The 20905-nt window shown below is 42.0% G+C and overlaps 3 protein-coding genes across 6 annotated transcripts in view; 1 reads left to right on the top strand and 2 right to left on the bottom strand.

Moving 5' to 3' along the window:
• The window catches only part of STX11 (syntaxin 11), a 55014-nt gene extending 49981 nt beyond the window's left edge, over positions 1-5033 (bottom strand). For 2 of the 4 annotated variants that reach the window (XR_014786726.1, XM_084827773.1), the window contains exon 1: positions 4954-5012. The gene's annotated coding sequence lies outside the window, so the exon portion shown is untranslated. Of the gene's footprint in view, positions 1-4953 lie in introns of all 4 variants that reach the window. The other 2 variants (XR_014786725.1, XM_084827774.1) reach the window with 2 other exon arrangements.
• A 185-nt stretch (positions 5034-5218) lies between these two features.
• SF3B5 (splicing factor 3b subunit 5) lies at positions 5219-5670 on the top strand. Its single transcript, XM_084827775.1, has one exon. The coding sequence runs from the start codon at positions 5307-5309 to the stop codon at positions 5565-5567; it is 261 nt and encodes an 86-aa protein (XP_084683901.1). The 5' UTR covers positions 5219-5306; the 3' UTR covers positions 5568-5670.
• Positions 5671-6122: 452 nt separating this feature from the next.
• On the bottom strand, positions 6123-20574 carry ZC2HC1B (zinc finger C2HC-type containing 1B). Its single transcript, XM_084817484.1, has 7 exons — positions 20353-20574; positions 19028-19099; positions 16686-16805; positions 15687-15825; positions 11398-11528; positions 9425-9530; positions 6123-8599 (listed from the first exon to the last, which is right to left on the bottom strand). The coding sequence occupies exons 1-7, from the start codon at positions 20572-20574 to the stop codon at positions 8523-8525; spliced, it is 867 nt and encodes a 288-aa protein (XP_084673610.1). The 3' UTR covers positions 6123-8522.
• Between the last annotated feature and the right edge of the window lie 331 nt (positions 20575-20905).

Below are 20905 nucleotides of genomic sequence, written 5' to 3'. Positions count from 1 at the left end.
GAGGTTCAATTATTATTTTAAAGACTATTATTAGATGGGCAGAGTAGGCAAGAATTTAATAAAAATGTGAAACAATTCTTTACCCCATGTTACACCAACTAACTTGAAACATCTTATCCTTTGTAAATAAAGTTTAATTTTTATTTAGTTAATACAAACCACATCATTCTCAGTCTGGTTATTAACCAAGAAAAGGTTTGAGAATAATAAGAATGTAATAAGCTAGAGTCGCCATAAGCTAGAGTCACAATATCTACACAGACAGAGAGAGACCGAAGGTTCTCTTCTAGCCAAGAGGACAGCATTGGCAGCAACAGTTTTTAAAGATTTGTTAAAGAAAAGAGGTTTTCTCAGCAGTAGGGGCGTGTTTCCATGCTATCAGCTTCACTTTGTTTGTGACTTTGTTGCGATGTTCCCCCAACTGCACCTTCTCCTTTTTCTGTTTCCACAACCCTTAAAGACCAGGCTTATCATCGCTGTAGCCTGGGGCTCCATGCTCTTCCCACTGAACTCTAATCAAATTATTTTCTTGATGGCTGGGTGGAGTCTGGGTGGAGTCTGATTACCTCATCAGTGTTCCCACCTCCTTGGCCGTGTTTCCAGGACAAGGGAACAAGAAGCTAATAGAGGAGTACCAGATCTTTTAAAAGGAATCAGCTTTGCTGTGAAGAGAGGCTTCCCCCCTCTCCCCCACTTTCTACTTTCCCCTGAACATCCAGATGCACCTTCATTTCAGGAGCAAGCCTCATTGAGCGCAATGGGAGTTACTTCTGAGTAGACAAACATATGCATGTGCTGGGAAAGCGGGGGAGAATACGAAGAGGGAAACTAGCACCCATTTTAACCTAGAGGACCTAACTGACCACAATGGGAGTTACTTCTGATGAGACAGTAATGGGTTTGTTGTGGGAAAGAGAGCAGTAAACACAAAGACAGAAACTAGCCCCCGTTGTAACCCTCAGGGTATCTATAAGGAAGCTGTGAAGTGCTTTCTTCCTAAGGCAGTTCATCGGAGCTTCGTAATCCTGCTTAGTTGCTTAATAGCACTTAAGGAATTAGGCTTTAACATGTGCCATTTCAATTGAGGGGGAATCTGTAAGTTCTGATGTGGGCATTCAAAGGCAAGCCTCATCGACTGCAATGGGAGTTACCTCTGAGGAGATGCTAATGGGTTTCTTGTGGGGAAGAGACCGAAACCAGCCCCCATTTTAATGCACAAGACCTCTATATGGAAGCTGTGAAGGAGTTACGTCCTAAGGCAATGGACCTGAGCCTTGAGATCACATTTAAGGAATTGGGCTTTGATATGTGTCATGTCAATAGGGGGGCTTCTCTGTTATTTCTGAGGTTATCGAGAGGGCAAGCCTCATTCAGCACAATGGGAGAAAACACCCCTTGACTAGGTTCTTATTTTCAATGATGTTTTAAAAGTTGATCCCTCAGCATCCTGCTCCAAAACGGCAATGAAACATCTGGAAAACAGGGAGGGGAAGGGTTGGGTCACTGAGGTCAGAGCGACACACCCACAAAGGCCGGGCTACACGCCCCATGGGCAGGACTAAGATACTGAACCCAGTGCAGTTGTGGAAACAGGTCAGTAATGGAGTTGAAATAAGCTGGAAAAGTCGGACTGTACATAAGCAGTCTCAGAAGTGGTTTTTCCACATTAAAATATGGGGCTGAGGCTGAATGGCCACAACATCATGGAAACACAGAGACCTCACCGTGCAGCCAGGTTGGAGTAAATAGCTGGTGGAAACACAGCCCAGGAGAAAAACTCTGCAGCAGATGTTGAGGTTATTATGGTTGTATCTCTTCCTCACACACTCATTCTCCGGTTTTCCTTAAAGGAAGAGGTTGAGGGAATCAACCCTGACTGCTCATTGGAAGGACAGATAATGAAGCTGAAGCTCCAATATTTTGGCCACCTAATGCGAAGAGAAAACTCCCTGGAAAAGACCCTGATGCTGGGAAAGACTGAAGGCAAAAGGAGAAGGGGACGGCAGAGGATGAGATGGCTAGATAGCATCACGGATGCAATGAATATGAACTTGAGCACGCTCCGGGAGAGAACGCAGGACAGGAAGGCCTGGCGTGCTATGGTCCATGGGGTCACGAAGAGTCGGACACGACTGAACGACTGAACAACAACAACAACAACAAAGGTATTAAGAATTCTAGAGTTAGAATTTGTACCTGATGCTGTGGAGATTTTCATGAGGAGTGGTGATCATCACAAGTGGGGAAAGGGGGGATATGCTACGGGGGGAGGTTGCTAAAAATATAGAGATGTAATGAATTCCAAATAAGAAATAGATTAGAATTAAAAAGAAAAATTTAAGTGCAGATTAAATACTTTTTCAAGGACAGCTTGTATGGCACCTATCAGGAATGTTGTAGTACTAGATTTCCCACACCAGCAGGGGGATGGACTAGGGGTGCAATCCTATGCATATTTAGACAGAAAAAAAGACCTACAACTACCAACATTACCTAGCCAATCATGCTGGCAGGGGAATGCTGGGAGTTGTGGGGCTTTTTTCTGTCTAAACATGCATAGGATTGTATCCTAGATTACCTCTGACATCCCATCCAACTCTTGATTCTATGGTCTTATAATGTTCTTACAAATGTTTTGTTTTCATGTATTTTAATGTATTAACTTTGTAAACCGCTTAGATATATTTTTAAAATAAAGTAAGCAATATAGAAATTATGTGAGTGAAAAGGTAGGTGGTAAATAACATGATTCAAAAAGCTGGGTTGCCTACGATAAATTATGTTGAGGAATTAAAACAAAGGCAGTAAAACTGGCAGAGGCTAATGGTTATAGGTTACCAGTTCCAGCTGTTAGCAGGATAACAGAGAAGCTGTTAGGAGTGTGAAGTATACTAAAGGACTGCCTGTTTTGAAAATTCCATTTGTGACTGATAGATCTGTATGGGAAGCCTAAAAATCCTTGATTGCTATAACAACAAGGCTAATGTTGTTCATACTGCCCCGATAACATTGAAACACCTTGTGTCTCCGCTGAATAACAAATGTTAGACACTAGAATACCCAATCTGCTTGGACGGTAAGGGGGAGTGTACAGTTAAGGGCGCTACTTACAAAAATGAGTGTTTGCAATGTAATTCCTTTTACAATGGTGAAACTGGAAGACCTCTCCTAAAAAGTTTTAAGGAGCACTTGGCTGATATTCACCTAATGAAACACATGCTAGACCTTGGTCCCTTCATATGAGGGAGAAACATACTGGCAGAGCAACTTTAGTGAAGATCTCTGTGCTAGCAACTGAATGGAGCCTCCAAAGGAGAAAGATTAAGGAGGCAATGTTTATTAATTAGCTGAAACCCAGTATCAAAGTAAAGAATGAGATGAAACAAGCCATGATATTTATTAATGTGGCTTGATTGGCTGTTGAATACAGGCGCTGATTGTTAATCTTTGTTTCCCTCACTGAGGCTTGGCCTCTTCCTGATTAGTTCTGGCTCAGCTTATTAGTTCTGGCTTAGCTTATAAATGGTATTGCAGCATACTGTTATTTGTGACTGAAGCTGATGTTTTATGCTGAAATATTTCACATTTTAAAAACTGTTTCTCTCTCAAAACGAATTAACTAGATACACTATTGTTTCTTGGTTTTGTTTTAAAGTGCTGTGTCATGAGCATCTCATCACCTACATATTGGTGTGTGTGTGTGTGTGTGTGTGTGTGTATATATATATATATATATAAATAAATAATATTATTGATATTATTATTAATACTAATATACATTTATTTATTTTTAATTGCTGACTTAGGAAGAATAATGAATATATATTCTTTTGGACAGCACGTTAAATGACAACACACTGTTTCCTTGTGTGTTGGCTTAAAGTTCACTCCTAGTGCCTTTTCTAAAAACAAGCCAACACCAAGGACTACTGTGATGTCAGAACATGTTCAGCACTATCTGAAGGTGAACTCCCAGCCAACAAAACAATGGAAAGCACTTGCTGTGTTCATTCCATGATGTTTTGCAGTTCAACATATTATGTGTGTCCTCACCAGTAACGCAACAGGTTTCACAATTAGGATTTTAAAAGTAGTCAATTCATTTTCCCGACATTCAGTACTGTTCCTAGAAATGCCGTGCTATGGTCATACTGGCTTTTGAGGCATTGATCAAGAGTATGAATTATTAATAGTAACTCTGACATCTCGTGGCCATTCCGATTAATTGCAGAGGAGAAACTGCTTGCAATCCAAACATTTATTTTAAAGCCAGTTTCTTAAAATGTCAGGGATTTTAATACTATTGGTTGCAAGCAGCATAAACAAAATTTCGTTCCCTCATTTACGAGAGGAACTCAGTGCAGCCAACTCTTCTTCCGCGGCTTGCTCAGACGGGAATTCCGTGCACCATTGCTTGCACGGATCGATTTTGGATTCCGGTGCCAGAACAGGGTATATTATTTTTTCTAGCTAGCCAGAAAAATACTGTGATTTGTTAGGGGAGGGCCCAGGGCTCACATCTGCTGGAAAGCCGTGTCCCCTGATCCGAAAGCCCCTGTTTTCAGATGTGTGCGATTCTGCGGAGACTTAGTTGGCAGAGGTGGGAGCACTCGGTGCATGCTCAGAGGCACTCCTTTTTATTACGTCGCATGCCCTAAGGCTTAAGCCTGGCTATGAGGCATAGTTTCTTAGCCTGAGAAATGGATCTCTGCGCTGTAGAAAAGAAACCGAGTTGTGCTTATTTAACCGACATACACATTCATTATTGCCACGGCAGGCAGCCACCTCCTCCTCTCCACGGGGAAAGAGGCACCTGTCCATGCAAAAGGCAACATGCCAGATATGACGAAACACACAGGTCCGCCCGGGGGTGAACCTTCTTCGCATTTTAACTCCCCATGTCCGTTCGGAGAACCATTAACCTTCGGCTTTCCCCCCTCGCCGTAGACTCACCTGCATCCAAAGACTACAACACCCATCATGCAACTCGAGTCCCCCCTCCTTCCCTCACCCTCCCCTTTCACGATGCTCGCGGCTAAAGCGAAATGAAAGCGGTTCTCTCATTCGCTTAAAGGGAAGGAGGGGCGGAATCGTATTGGTCGCGACACGCGTCAATCCCGCCCCTGCCTCGCTCGTGGTGGATTACGATAACAGAGACGAAAACGGAAGAGGAAGCGTGGGCGGGCCCTCCTTTTCCGCCGGGCTCCATTTTGTGAGGGGCCGTTGGCGGGCGCGCAGCCTCCTGCCGCTTGGCGCTTTCTGTTGCCCGTCGGCTTTGAGGCGCCGCCCTTGCCGTTCTCCTCGTCATGACGGACCGTTACACGATCCACAGCCAGCTGGAGCACTTGCAGTCCAAGTACATCGGGACGGGCCACGCGGACACCACCAAGTGGGAGTGGCTGGTGAACCAGCACCGGGACTCCTATTGCTCCTACATGGGCCACTTCGACCTGCTCAACTACTTCGCCATCGCCGAGGACGAGAGCAAGGCCCGCGTCCGCTTCAACCTCATGGAGAAGATGCTGCAGCCGTGCGGGCCTCCCGCCGACAAGCCCGACGAGTCTTGAGCCCGGAGCCTCGCAGCCGCCTGGCGCCTCCCTGCCCACCGACTGAGGCGGCAGCAGCAGGAGAAACAGCGGCAGCGCGGACCTGCCACCAACCCCAAGCCAGGGGAGCCATAAACCGGGGGGAGCCCCGCCGTGCCCTGCCCGAGCCCGCCTCTCTGGGACTGACAGCCCCCCGGCTGCCTTTTCTGCGCCGTGGCTAGCCTCAGCTCGGCTTCGCAGCAGGGAGGGCGGTTTGTGAACACTCCGCTTCGAGATGAGCTCAGGGAAGCCGCGCCCGCGCGACGGAGGTGGCCCACGGCGGACTTCCTCTCTTCGGCGGCGGGTTTTCGGACTCGGGTCAGGCTGCGTGCAGGTGGTTTGCTTTCAGGACTCGTGACGGCGATTTGCTCCTCGCTCCGATGTTTTCTAGCGTTTTGGCAGCTTTCCCTAATAAATGCCATGCTGGGTGTTTTCTAATCGGTGTGTGTGAATGGTTAATTCAGGTAGAAAACGTATGAACAAAGGGCTAATATTAAATGCGGCTGCAAAATTGGTCTCATAGGCACATACAGAAACATTAATGTGGTTGAAGATTGCCACTATAGAGGTTTTTTGCTATTCCTAATAAAATGAGAGGAGCTCGCATAGCAGCTTTTATCATCTGCTTGTGTTGTGAGCTTCATTGCAAGGACAGGGATGACTTCGTTCAGTCATCCTGCTGATTTTTTTTCGTATTTTAGAACAGATGGGCAATTGTCAGAGTCCATGGCTGAGCCCCCAGTAAAATCAAAGCTAAATTTACTCCATAGTGGTAAAAGCACCATTATTTTTCAAACAACAAAACAAAAGCTATTATTTGGTGGCAGGGACTGCGTGCAGACTATGGGCCGCATGTTGCCCCACACTTGTTTTAGAAGTGGAAAAAAACCAAAGAATTAAATGTAGCTAACCAATATACTAAGTAAAAAGTAAAACTCCATTGTGAACAAATAGAAAGCTCTAGGTACAGTGTGTGAAATACTCTAATCTATACAACATTACCATTTGGAAAAAGTGAGTCTATTTGCAGGAATATGATCTTGCTTGTTTTATTGCATAGCTCAGTTCATCATACAAGTCTTGAGATGGGATGCTCAATGTATTGGTGAGTTTGCTGGCCTTCTTTAGTTGCAGTGTTCTAAAATTTAAAGGCTGCTATTCAAAGGCCTGGGAGGCATGCTCCCCTTATCTTCTGCCCTGCGCTGGAACCCTAAAAGCAGTAAACCATTAGTTTAAGTAAGCAGTGAAATAAAGCCGATCATCCACAATATGGTTTTGGCTGCAATCCTAAACACACCAGAATTAAGCCACTGAGCTCAATGGGGCTTATTAAATAAGTTTTATTCTCTTGTAAATGGATCGATTGCACTGTGTATAGTCTACAAACCACTCTGAGAGATTTTCCCAGTCCTAACTGGCCTCAAATGTTAGTGGCACATGAAGAAATGTATTGGAATAATCTCTCGCGCCGCAAGACCACACTGTTGGGAATCAGCAAAGTTCTGTGGCTTGTAGGGTTTAGATGTGCAAAATTAATATATCAAAATCTTTCTATAGAGATGCCCTATGGTAGCAACAAGTCTGATAGAGCGCAGATATAATAATATGAAATGCTGATAAGACCAATATAAGGAAAGGATTAATAACAATAGTGTTGATGGAGTAAGAAATGATATGCAGCCTGCTCCTTTGTACAGTTACACAGATAGAAGTCCCACTGAACTCTAGTAGTTGCTGCTAGATTGCACACTATGAGTGTATAAAAGAGGTGGCAGAGGAAACGGACTGTAAGAAAGGAGTTGGCTTAATACTTGAGAGTAACTGGAAGCAGATGAGTTTGCACAGGATTTGAGGTGTGTGAAACTGAAGAATTGAATGTGCTTTTAAAGAGAATAGGCTCCAGCTCTCAACTGTTAAGACTATTTCAAACATCAGAAGGAGATTACATTGATGTGGTTCAATTGACCTGGAAGGCCTTCAAAAGCTCACAGGAAAACTCCGATCGTAAGATCAGTTTTACAACATTTCACATAACTGAAGCCTTTGACACAGGGGTTGATACTGCAACTTTGTTTACTGGAAATTATCTGGGGGCTATCAAAGTTTTGCAGAAACCAGAATTTTGCATACATGAGTACAAATTGCATAGTGTTGTGTTAATGTTGGCTTATGTGGGGCATACAGTGAATATTATGTTTCACTATTTTATAGCCTATAAAGTTCTTAACAATTGTTATTTTTTTCTTAACATGTCTGAAGATAGGGCCAGAGTAAGCTGTACAAACCAAGTGTTTTAGCTACTGTACTATCACCTGAGATAACCAGCATAGTCTTTGCTTATCTAGATTATTAGTAAATGACTCTTGAATAGACAGATATTCTACTTTATGGCTACAATCCAACACAAGAGTTAAGTGTGCGTAAACCCATTCAAATGGAGGGAGCAATCCTATTTGCCTCCAGACAGCAGCTAGACAGCCATAGGATACCCTATTTTCTGGGAACCGACCTCGAAGCCCGCACTGTCAGGTCGGTTGCTAGAGAACTGACCTCCCCCCACTTCCACACTGCCTCTGAGGCAGCGCAGAACAGCCCCATCCTCCGTGCTTGCAAGAGGAGTGCAGAGTGGCCAAAAGGGGCATGTCTGGGGGCGGGGAGGGCGGAAATGCCTGTACGACACATCTAATGTGTTGTACAGCAGTCTCCTTCCCTGCTCAGCCCTCCTGCAGCTAGACAGACACAATCGGCTGTCTAGCTGAAAATGCAGGGCATGAGAAGCGTGGAGGGAATGATCCCCTCCGTGCTTCTCCTGCTGTGCTTTGGATAGGCGGTCACCTCTGGGTTTGGAGGCGGCTGCCTATCTGGATAGGATTGCGCCCTAAGGTGTTTAACTCTGGGTTGGATGGTAGCCTACAAGTCTTCACAATTAAATATTTCTTACCCAGACTCCTTTCCAGAAGGAGTAGCAGGTGATTTTTTCTGTGCTGTTCCAACAGAAGTTTCAACAGCATGTCCTTAAAAATAAAAAAATACTTCTATAAAGTCCTCTGCAAAAGTACATCCTGGGCATGATCCAGCAAAAGTCAAGCACTTGCAGGTTGTATTGATTTTGGTGACAGACCTAAGCATTGAAGTAATTGTCTTTCATTAAATTCAATTTGATCTGAAAGTGCTTGATTGAAGTTTGATAATTCCCAATCCCAAACTCACTTTTCTGAGTTTTGTTTAGTTAAAAGTATCCATCATATGGCTTCCATGATACCATTTTAAAATACAAGGCAAGGGCAAGAGTAGGCAGCAGAAGGACTTTGAATATTCATTACCTCAACCAAGTGTTATATCCTCTCCCCTCTTTACTGATACTTCTAAAATTATTTATACACCACCTTTTACACAGGTTACATGGATAACCCAGAAATGAAACCTATTACATATCAATTAAAATTTAATGGTACAAAGTAGAATATAAAACTACAGGAAGCCACACATTAGGTTTTATGGTACTGCTTGTGTTCTAAATTGTTCTAATGCATATCAAACAATCATAACACTTGGCTTATCAAGAATAGCAAGGCAGGGCCTCTCCTTAGTATAATGTTCATGCAGCAGCAAACAAAAACGGAAATCTCTTATCCAGGGTTGTTCTAAGCTTTACAACTAGGTTTTGTAGGCCCCTTCCAACCCTATGATTCTATGATAATGTATGTGAAGTACTTTGAATACCTGCAAGTATTCAAATATTTATTATTAAAGTGTGGGAGCTGCAGTTTGGATATGATGAATTCGTTCTATATCCTCAAGTATTTCTGAACATTAATGCAACATGTTTTGCCCCTTACCTGATACAGGTTGGCTTGGCTTGGAGTCTTCTTGTGATTTGTTCTGAAGCAGTGTTCCCACAGCACTTGTTAAAGTTGGTTCTTTTTTAGGAGTTGCTTGTTTGCCCTGGAGAGAATGCAGTAGATACGCAAAGATTTCTTTAGCATAGGTTTGTGATGGAGTACAGTTGATCTATCTCACTTGTATCTCAAGAGCTCAGGGATGTATACATGGGTTTATCCCATTTTATCCTTTCAATAACTCTGTGAAGCCGTTTAGACTGAGAATGTCTGGTGGCTACCTCTTGATCCCCAGCTTCCTGACTGAGGGGGAATTCAGACCCAGATTATTTCCCTGGTCGAACAGGTAACCACTGCACTTATTTTAACTAGATTTTTCTGAAAATTCCCCCATAACTTTCACTTGGCCAGGTGAACTCTTTAAATGTGTCCTAGCAAAATAGGACATTTTGTGGTTCTAACTCAAGGATTGGAGGATTATTGCCTCAAAAAACAGGCAGAGACTGTGCAGTTATGGGTGGTGGTGATCTTGGCATGAAACGACAGTCGTGGGCCTTGCCTCACAGTTTACAGAGGGTTTTTGGACTACAACCTCCAGAAGCCATATCCAGCCTGGCAAATCTTGGGTATTACAGGGGTTGTCGTCCAAAACACCTGGAGGGCACCAGGTTGTCTTCTGGCCTATGGGGCGTGTGGAAAACAGAACTGTTGGAACCTGCTGAGCTCTGCGTCTCCTATTTACGTAAGCAGATGTTCAAGAATATCTTGTCTCAAGTTTTCAGGATTGGAATGAAAGGAAGGGTTAAAAAAAACCCCAACCCAGTTCCTAGCCATGTTGCAAATGTCATTAGACCAACATTCTCAGCAAGTTTACTATTTTCAGGCATTCTGTAAAGAATATTCTACATCTTTTTCATTTCCAAATAGAAAGCTACAACCCACTCACCTCTAACTTCCCTTCCCCTGGCTAATTCTGTGATGCATAAGAAGCTTTCCTTCCCTAACCTGGTGCCCTTCAGGTGTATTAGACTGCAACTTCCATCATTCTCAGCCAGCATGGTCAATGACCATACTGGCTGGTGTGGACGGGAGTCATAGTAACGTCTGGTGGCATCAGGTTGAGGAAGGTTGCCCTAAGGCTATATGGTGCAACTTCACATTACCCTAAAAATCAGCATCAGAAGAAAAGTTCATACTTGTAGAGATACCTCAAACCTTGTTGTACATCATCTGAAGGTCCCCTTCAGGCCGAACCCTAACCATGTCCTGGACAAAAATAAGCTCTCCTGACTTCTGACATTTGTGAAAGTGAAAAATGTCTGCCTTTTGAAAAAGCTCTGCTAATGATGGAGCTGACATTCTTTCCAGGATCCCCACCATGCAATTTAGTCCTTTTCATTCCCATTACAGGCTTGGCATCTAGAACATTTATTACATTTGGTCAGTGGTAGAACTGTCCCTGCCACCCTGAAGCATTTTCTTTGAGTTGTGTGCGCATTCTACTTTGACTAGTTTATTCCTTTAGAATTCTGTCTTCAGATTTCTATGATTTATCCAGTATCAACATCATTCTTTTATACTGTTCAGGAAAGGTAACCTGTGGGAACAATTTACATTTTACAGTCTTTGCTTGAGTTTAAAATTCTAGACAAAAGAAGACTCTTATGACTGATAAAACAATTCACTTGTGGGAGTGAAAGAGTGGCAGAAATTATTACTGTAAAAGAAAAGGTTTACTTTAAACATGTATTCATTGGCCAAAAGCAATATTTATCTCCTTTTTGTACTAGATACGGTTAGAAGTGGGGAAGCGAAGACATTAAGCAAATTACTTTGGGCAGAGGGCCTCCTTTTTATATATTATACCCTCAACTGCCCTTTTTGTATTACTCTGTCATGTATAGATTGCCCCTGGAAGAAGGATGGGATAAAAATGTAACCAATAATAGCTTGAATACAATTGAATTACTTACAGGGGATGCCTTGGCTCCTTTCTGGCCTGGAGCAAAAGCTTTCCTGGCAGCTTGTTCTTTGCAGAAATTGATGTGCCTTTCTGCTGCAGCCTCATTAAATCTTCTCATGCAGTAAGGGCACTGAATATAATCTGCATATAGCAAAGGAACAGTGGTTATTAAAGTAATGCATCTACTTGTTAAGTATGGTATAGACAGCTGTTGCTATGCTAATCCTAGGCAAGAAGTGATATAATGTAGATTATGTAGGTTATGTACAATGTTGGTTACAGACAAATATTTGTTGGTGTCAGAATTATGCAACCTTTCAAATTGTACAGAACATATAAACAGAATAGAAAGTTAATATATAGCTATATAGAATGCAAAGGAGGTTGCATTTGCAAATATATTTAGTCACTTCAGTTCATAGTGTCTTGATTATAACCTTTTCCCCTCTCCTTTTCATACAGATCGACGGGCATTTATAGGCTGCTATAATTACGTGAGGATAGGATCCAGCTTGCTCCTTGGGAGGAAAGCTGTGGAAAACCTAGACAGCATAGTAAGAAGCAGAGACATCACCTTGCCGACAAAGGTTTGTATAATCAAAGCTATGGTTTTCCCAGTAGTAATGTATGGCTGTGAAAGCTGGACTATAAGGAAGGCTGAGTGCCAAAGAATTGATGCTTTCGAACTGTGGTGCTGGAGAAGACTCTTACGAGTCCCCCGGACTGCAAGGAGGTCAAATCAGTCAATCCTAAAGGAAATCAACCCCGACTGCTCATTGGAAGGACAGATACTGAAGCTGAAGCTCAAATATTTTGGCCACCTAATGCGAAGAGAAAACTCCCTGGAAAAGACCCTGATGCTGGGAAAGATTGAAGGCAAAAGGAGAAGGGGACGGCAGAGGATGAGATGGCTAGATAGCATCACCGATGCAATGAATATGAACTTGAGCACACTCCGGGAGAGAGCGCAGGACAGGAAGGCCTGGCATGCTATGGTCCATGGGGTCACAAAGAGTCTGACATGACTTAACGACTGAACAACAAAGGATCCAGAGGGATTTTTGGGTACCTGATATTTTCCACAATTTTTCTTCCAGAGGCTGCCTGCATCCTTCCAAACTGCTGTTTAAACTCCCATGAGTTAAGAAAGCAGCTTTGGGTTTAAAAGGGAAGCTAGCGGTTAAATGCAGTGTCTGTACCAGCAGCAGTTTGCCTTCAGATGCTTTTTTTCCATTTTAGGAGGAGTTCAAGGACCAGTTTGGGGGATTGAATTTCTTACATTCAACTCACATACAGCTTAGATAACAGCGTAGGGTCAGATGAAAAAATCAAGTACTGAAGTCAGAATAAGTAAAATAAACTTGCATAAATATGCTAAATTTTCATTGAATTACCTTGACCAGAAAATTATTTTTCCAGCTATCATGACACACAAAATGTTTCTATTACTACTAGTGGTCAGGAAACCTTAGCTTCTTCAGCTGCAAAGTAGAATTTCTCATACCTGTGTGGATTAGGGTTGTCATCTGGGCAGTTTTATCTCATTTATACTTATGTACAAAACAAACACAAAGTGGATTACAAAAACATTCAGAAAATACACAATGCAATAAAAACAGCCCAAACGACCAAGTTAATTTCATACAATAAATCCAAGAGCAGGATAAAACAATTCAGCATAAAAACAGGGAGACAGAACTAACCCATGCTAAAAGCTCTGACAAAAAAAAAGTCTTAGTAGCCTGAAGCTTAGCAGAGGGAGCCAATGAAATCTCTAGGGAGAGAGTTCCACAGCCTGTGTGCTGCAGTGGAAAAGGAAATGTCTCGCCTCCCAATCAGTTACACTTCTGAAAATGGGGGCACTACCTTCAATGGCTTTTTCTTTACCTCTTTTTTTTTTAATGAGGCTTATATAATGGTTTTCCTGAAGTCGGGAAAGAATCCTGTGTTGTATTCCAATTATAGACCTATTTCCTTGATAAATGTGGATGGCAAGTTATTGACAGCTATGCTGGATTGTAGGCTTCAGCTACACTATTATTCATCCAGCTCAGGCTAGGTTTATACAGGGCTGCCAAGGATCTGATAAGATTAGACTTTTAACTGATGCACTAGTCTTATCTCAAAATAAGCAAGGTCCAGCTGCTACCTCTTTGGATGTGGAAAATTTTTTTGATATGGCACACTGAGTTTTTTTGTTACATGTTTTGAGTAAATACTGATTTCCTCAAAGTTTTGTATCTTTGACAGGTATGTTATATACAGTTCCTCAATCAGAAGAGCTCACTAACAGTGTGTTGTGATCCTTAATTAAGTTCTGTAGAGGTACACGTCAAGGGTATCCGTTATCCCCTTTTCTTTTTAATTTGGGTTTTAACTGCTTGTGCTTGTGCTAATAGAAATTCTGAAAATATTAAAAGTGTTGTTATATTAGATGAGGTTGAGCATAAGATGGTTTTGCATGCAGGTGACACTATGTCTTATTGGTAAGCAAGACGTTTCTATTCCTAATGTTCTTTCTTTAATATAACAGTTTGATATTTAATCCAGTTATTCTATAAACTGGAGTAAATCAGATCGTATGCCATTGGGCTCTAATAGCACTGCTGACATGTTCAGGACTTCGGATTGTAGGTGGTGTCCAGATTCTTTTGTTTATCTTGGTATAACAGTCGCTAGGAAGATTTCTCAATTAGTTAATTTGAATCCATCATTGGTTTTGATACAAACAAATCATGATTTAGACAAGTGGTCTACCATTCGCTTGAGTATTTGACGTAAAAATATGTCACCAAGGTGAATTTAACTCTTGAGGTGATTCCTGTTTTTATATCTTCATGTTATTTTAAGCGAGTTTATAAATTATTTAATAATTTTCTTTGGCAAGGACACCCACCTAGATTTTCAGTACACCAGTTGCAACTACTGATCGGAGAAGGTGGGGTTAATCGTCCACATTTCCAAGTTTATCATTGGGCATATGTCTTAGGTTCTGTTACAGGGTGGAATAAAGAGTCTCAGAATTTAGTTCCCCTTAAGGTTCAAGTTGAGAATTATTACCTTACTGTTGAAATCTTGGGAGGTATTAAGTTTCTTATTTATCCGGGGATCTGGCTTATTATCAGTGCTTAACACTGCAAGATATATATGGAAAGTACTGAGTTGTAGGCGTTGTTTTGATCCTTTTATTCATGAAAAGTTTACATTGTGCAAGAATCCTGGTTTTAAATAGCATTTGTTTGTTTGCTTGCTTGCTTGCTTGCAAATTGGGCCTCACATAATATTGCCGCTTTGGATCAACTTATTTCTTCTGATGACACTTTTAAAAAACAGTGTATTAAAAGCTTAGTTTGATCTAAGAGTACTGTGTTCGCAGTTTATTTAACTTAAACATTTGTTCTCTCAGCTTTTTGGACCCATTGCATATGTGGCTTCTGAATTCCATCTTTGTTACTGGATTTGGATCTTTCAGTGAACATACCTACACTTGTAACTTATATTTATCAGAAACTCAAAGATGCAGATAAAGCTGATACCTCAGAGATCTTTGGAATAATTAACTTGAATATCCTATTCTCGTAAACCAGGAGTATACAACCTTCTCAGCCCTGAGGGCAGAATCAGGAGTCTGCTGGGGTTGGGGCTGCATATCCACATACAACACACACGTGTGTGTGCGCGTGCACAAATACTTCACTCTTATCCCATCCCATAGGTTTTATAATGAACATTCTCCCCCATCTCATGCCATCTATTTTTATTTTATTTCATTGTGAAGGAAAGAGTATATATCCATACACCATGATCGGTGCAGAGTAATTTATATATTAGTGGCATTATTCTAGTTTTCTTCCCCGCCCCCAGTCATATATACCTAAGCCCAAAATACTTGAGCACCTTAAAATGGAAGGTGGTTTACTCTTGAGATGCACTCGTACTCTTCATGGAAGTAAAATAAAAGTATATTAGGAGAAACTAGCTGAGTTTGAATCCCGGAACATAGAAACTGAAGCCGTTGTGGTGGTTGTTAAAGTAGCATTTTTAATAAGTTTTATCTTGTTTGCTTCTGCAACAGTTCTAATGATCCTGGATCACTGTTTCCCCTTTTGGAGATGGATAAATGATTTTGAGAGACACTCCTGTACGAGGCTACCCACTGAATCCATGATGGAGTTGGAACAATTTTTCTCTAGTGGAAGTCCAGCACTATCCACTGGCTTTTGTTTTAGCTAGCTGTTCAAACAAGGCATTCTATTTATTTTTAAAATAAGACATACACTTTCAGTACAAGTAAGTCACCTGGATTAATGGTTGGAGGTGGGGGTGGAGGCAGGGGGCGGCCTTCTTTCATGGCTATAGTGGTAAGTTTGGCTGCTCTGATTGCAGTAATGAAATTCTCATGCTGCTGTCTCCAGTTAGATTTTTTCTCTGGTTGGTTCTGAAAAGGGTATATTTGAGTCCACACAAAATCTATCACTTGTATCAATTAGAAGATACATTAAATAAGCACAAAATCCTAAATTATTTTGAAAGAGAATTTCAAGAGATGTTAGATATACGAATAATGATAACATAATAATGATATGATAACACTGTTATTAATAAAAGCATTAATGATCTTATAATAATTATTTAATGTAGGGAATACATTGCCCAGGTTTACTAGCACCAGGAGCTCAAAAGGGGAGGTGCTGCTGCTGCCACCACCAAACAGGTTAGTGGGAGGGATGCAGATTTGGGTGCTGAGTAGGCTTGGTGGATCTAAGTGGGTAGGAGGCTTGGAAGAGGGATGGGGTGTGGCAGATTGTGGGTGGGTAAGGGCAAGGAGTTCTTTAATCTCATCTGAAGAATAATGATGGAGTCATAATTTTACCTCTTATTTGAGGCGAACATTAGGAGTTCTTAAGATTTGTATATGTGAGCCAGGAAATGCTAGTTTTGGCTGGTTAATATGGGCCTAAAAGGGCCAATCCCCAAAGGCCAATCCTTTGAATAGCACTTTCCCCAAATGGTTGCAGAGATCTCAGAGTAGGGTAGAGAGGAAGAAGAAGGATTATGCACAATCTCCCAGCAGGCAATGAAAGGGAGGCAGAGTTCCAGGAGATTAACTACAACTCTGTGCTATAGCAGCTTCTATGGGACCTTTCAACCCTCTATATTAGCAGAGTCTTTGTGTATAGAATTCACATGTCCCCTTCCTTCTCCACAAGGACTGATCATGCAATATCGAGGAACTTGGATTTTTGTTAGAACCTAGTTTCTAAGTATTTGACTGTCGTGTGCCTATTTTAAAAATACCTTTGGGGGTGGCTTCTTCTTTACTGACGGAATTTCAGTTCCCTGCAGTCGCTGTTTCAAGGAATTGAATGGCTTGCGCTTTTTGTTGAAGACTTTTCTGCATATTGGCCCATGTCTTGCCTAAGACATAAAAAAAGAGCAAGGAAATATGGCAATGTCTGATGCACTAGCGTTGCTACACATATTATTTAAGCTCTAAACTCAAGGTTCTGGAAATCAAAAAAGGGAAGCTATGATGATCCTGGCCTGCTTGCAGTATTACAGTACGTTATCTCAATTTTGGGAGCCAGCACAGCACTCAGCAAATGCTAACTGTGTGTGTGTGTTTTCCTGAGTCTGGAGCCTATTTTAGGCATGGAGCAAATTTGTGTATCCTCTCAAATCTGCCTGCCCCACCTGGGACTTGTAAGTTACGTATTAATAGGGGGTGGGATTCCTAGCAGAGATGTGGCTACTCAGCATGAACTCATTCATGACTTTCCCAGCTCTAATTGGCCCAGGGCCTTGGAGGCTTGGGAATATGATCTTGTTATAAATCTGGGATGTTTTGGAATTTTAAGAGGAGGAGGAACCAGTATCTCTTCTGTTCCCTGTCTTCATGCTGGTTCCTACATGATGTATTTGTAAGGGCCACATGGCTTGGCAAAAGTTGCTCCAAGTCAAGAATGATATAGAAGTTATGTGGTCATTTTCATACTGGACTTTTTGAAATGGTCTGAAGACAGGGCTTTCTGAACTTATAACTTTGAACACACACACGCCCCACCCCCGTGGCAAATTTTGTGTCTTTGGGATAAAATCAATTAACTATATTTACCCAAGTGACTACCTAGTTTGCATAGTTATATACTTCCTTGAAAAGGACCTACAACACAATCCCACACATGTACTTAGAAGTAACTTCCACTGTGTTCAATGGGCTTACTTCCTTGTAAGTGTGTAGAATTGCAACTTTAATGCCCAGATCAGCAAGGGTAGCCCACTTCTTCCTCAGGGATTGCGGGGGGGGGGGGGGGGGCATCCATTTGCCCGTAACAATTTGGTGGTGGCAGCTCTTGAGAAATAGTCCTTGTGAACATTAAATCACTAAATGGGCTTGAGAAAGGCTTACTACTGCGTAAAACCACATAAGAGTTTAAAAGGGAAGTGAAAACCTAGCAGAAGGTAACATTGCTAGCTAGTGTCCTGAATACATGAATTGGCCCAGATTGCCTAGAGCCCAGGGACTGAGAAATCTATGGTCACAGTCTACAGATGCTGGAAAAATTCGAGACGGACTAAAATGAGCTTGGATTTTTAAGAATCCGACGCAGAGTGACCTCCTCAGGCCGCACGGAGTCTGTGGATTTTCAGATTTTTAAATTTTTTTTTCCTGAAATGTATGCATATTTATTCGTAGGAAAATACTCATGTTCCTGGTGAGGAAAAGTTGAATGGAATGGGGGGCAATACGCTAAACGTTACGTACTAAGGTAAATTATGTAAATTGTTATGAAACCTCTTACATCATTATTTGCGGAATTTTCCACATGACAAAAAATCGCATCTTTCTGTGAGTGGACGACAGAACAAAAGGCGGTGACAATCCACGGAAACACAGACGGAGCAGATTTTACACAGCCCACACATCCCTACCACAGCCACGCCGAGTGAAGAATGAAGCATACGGCTGCACTAATGCAGCACCTGGTAGCCATCACATAGGAGCTTCTTAGTGCTTGTGATTATGAAAAAAATCTATCAGGAAGTTTCTAGAAGCCAAGGTGTGTGTAGAGCTTTCATCTATCATCTAAGTGATGTTTCTTCACTTTATAATCACTATCCCTGCCTTCCAGTGAATACAAACCCTAACAATGTAAGAAGAGCCAAGCTGGGTCAGGCCAAAGGCCCCTCTAGTCCAGTATTCTGTTTGCACAGTGGCCAGCCAGGTGCCCGTGGGAAGCCCACCAGCAGGACATGAGGGCAACAGCACCCTCCTGTTCTTGTTCCCCAGCAACTGGCATACAAAGGCATCCTACCTCTGATACGGCAACTAATATATAGCCTTGATGACTAGCAGCCGTCGACAGCTTACAAGCACTTGCCTCTTGCTAATTCTACTTAAGTACCCTATAGAAGCTTCTGTTTTAAATTAAGCAAAACTGAACCAGTACTCAGATTGCCACCAGGTTCCTTTACTCTTTCAATGGCTGAAGCTGCAATCCTATAATCATCTACATAGGAGTAAGTCCAATGAACCCAATGGGACTAAATTCTGAGCAGACATGCATAGGATTGCTCTGTTGTATCAATTATCTTAAAATTTGATTTATGCCACTTAGTACAGAACGGTCTTATTTTACCAGTGCTTCCTGGGCAAAATGTCTTCCACAGGTCTCACAAGGAAGCAAATTCTGGTTGCCTGCATCTGTGAGAAATTAAGAATACCAGTTATTATCCAGGTTTTATTAACATCCAAGAAATGTACACAGTGCCTCATTTTGAGAACATATACAATTTATACAGCTGTTCCTGTAAAACTGCTCTTTTAAGAGTTCATCAGGCTAACAAGGGCAGAGGAGGTGAATTCCAGAGACATAGTAAACCAGTATCCAAAACTTATTTTTGTTTTGTAAACAGCGATAGGATTGAACGCTCAGTCAACTTTATCTCTTAGGTCATCTGTCTACAATTTAGCAATGGAGAATGATCCTGCTATCTTGCCTAGTGGCTTCCTCTTCTGCCTTTGGCTCATTTGCCTCTGATGGGTTGCTTTATGCCACTTATGTGCAGGGTACATGGGCACAATTCTAATGAAAATCTTGGATAAGTCTACATAATGACTGACAGGACAGATTCCATCCTTGCATCATCTTTCATAGGCTATTTTAGGAATGTATTTTAGAAGTGCAGCAGATTGTTTTGAACCGGCGAGAAAAAGTTTGCGAACCCTTTAGGATTGTCACATATTTCCAACCTAAAATGTTATTAGATCGTAATCTAACCCCATAATCCTAAAGAACGATAACCTGATTAAACAACGCACAAGCGTGATGTATTTTCAACATTTATTTATGTACAACTGATTCAACATTCAATATCCATGTCTGAAAAAGTGTGTGAACCTTTAGATTCAGTATCTGGTAGCACCCCCTTGAGCAGCAATGACTTCAAGTAAGTGTTTCCTGTAACTGCTGGTCAGTCTCTCACATTGGTTTTGAGGAATTTTGGCCCATTCCTCCTTACAGAACTGCTTTAACTCCATGACATTTGAGGGCTTCCTTGCATGAATAGCTCCCTTCAGGTCCTGCCACAGCATTTCAATGGGGTTTAGGTCCAGGCTTTGACTAGGCCATTCTCAAACATGGAATTTTGTCTTCTGCAGCCATTCTTTTGTAGATCTGCTTGTATGCTTAGGATCATTATCTTGTTGCATGACCACCTTTGATTCAACTTCAGCTCACAGATGGATGGCTTGACATTCTCCTCTAGAATCTTCTGATACGCTTCAGAATTCATGGTTGTGTCAATGATGGCAAGCTGTCCAGGTTCTCGGGCAGCAAAACATGCCCAAACTATCACAATTCCCACCACCATGCTTGATGGTGAGGATAAGGTTCTTTAGTTTGAACTCAGTGTTTGTTTTTCGTTGAACATGATTTTTCTCATTGAGGCCAAAAAGTTCTACCCTTGACTCATCTGTCCAGACATCATTATTCCAGAAGTCTTGGGGATCATCTATGTGATCTTCAGCGAACTTTAGACGGGCAGCAATGTTCTTTTTAGAGAGCAGAGGTTTCCTCTTGGCTATCCTCCCAGGAGCACCATTCTTGTTTAGTCTTTTTCTGATTGTTGAGTCATGAACACTCATATTACCCAAGGCAAAAGTGGCCTGCAGATCCTTGGACATTACTCTGGGGTTCTTTTTGACTTCCTGGACAATGCACTGGTTTGTTTTTGGAGAGATTTTGGTAGGAGAACCACTCCTGGATAGAGTGACTGCGGTCTTGAACTTTCTCCATTTGTAGACTGCCTGACAGTGGATTGGTGGAGCCCCAAATCCTTAGAAATGGTTTTGTAACCCCTTCTAGACTGATGAGCAACAGTAACTGCTTTTCCAAGATCCTCAGATGTCTTTTGATCGTGGCATGATGTATTCCCACACAAAGACCAAACTCACAAAGTCTCTGATCCTTTTATAGGGTGGGGCCTCCCAAACTCTTCCCTCAAGATCGACCTAC

Source organism: Heloderma suspectum, chromosome 1, assembly GCF_057233095.1.
Source record: "Heloderma suspectum isolate Gila_16-S chromosome 1, 16-S_ref, whole genome shotgun sequence".
Classification (NCBI taxonomy): domain Eukaryota; kingdom Metazoa; phylum Chordata; class Lepidosauria; order Squamata; family Helodermatidae; genus Heloderma; species Heloderma suspectum.
This window is presented reverse-complemented; position numbering and strand designations above follow the sequence as displayed.

Coding starts and splice junctions, on each gene's coding strand:
- SF3B5 (XM_084827775.1), top strand. CDS start 5,307: ATGACGGACCGTTACACGATCCACAGCCAGCTGGAGCACTTGCAGTCC.
- ZC2HC1B (XM_084817484.1), bottom strand. CDS start 20,574: ATGTCCAAGGATCTGCAGGCCACTTTTGCCTTGGGTAATATGAGTGTT. Junction 15,826..16,685: donor AGAAGAAGCCACCCCCAAAG/GTATTTTTAAAA, acceptor TACCCTTTTCAG/AACCAACCAGAGAAAAAATC. Junction 11,529..15,686: donor ACCTCCAACCATTAATCCAG/GTGACTTACTTG, acceptor TGCTATATGCAG/ATTATATTCAGTGCCCTTAC.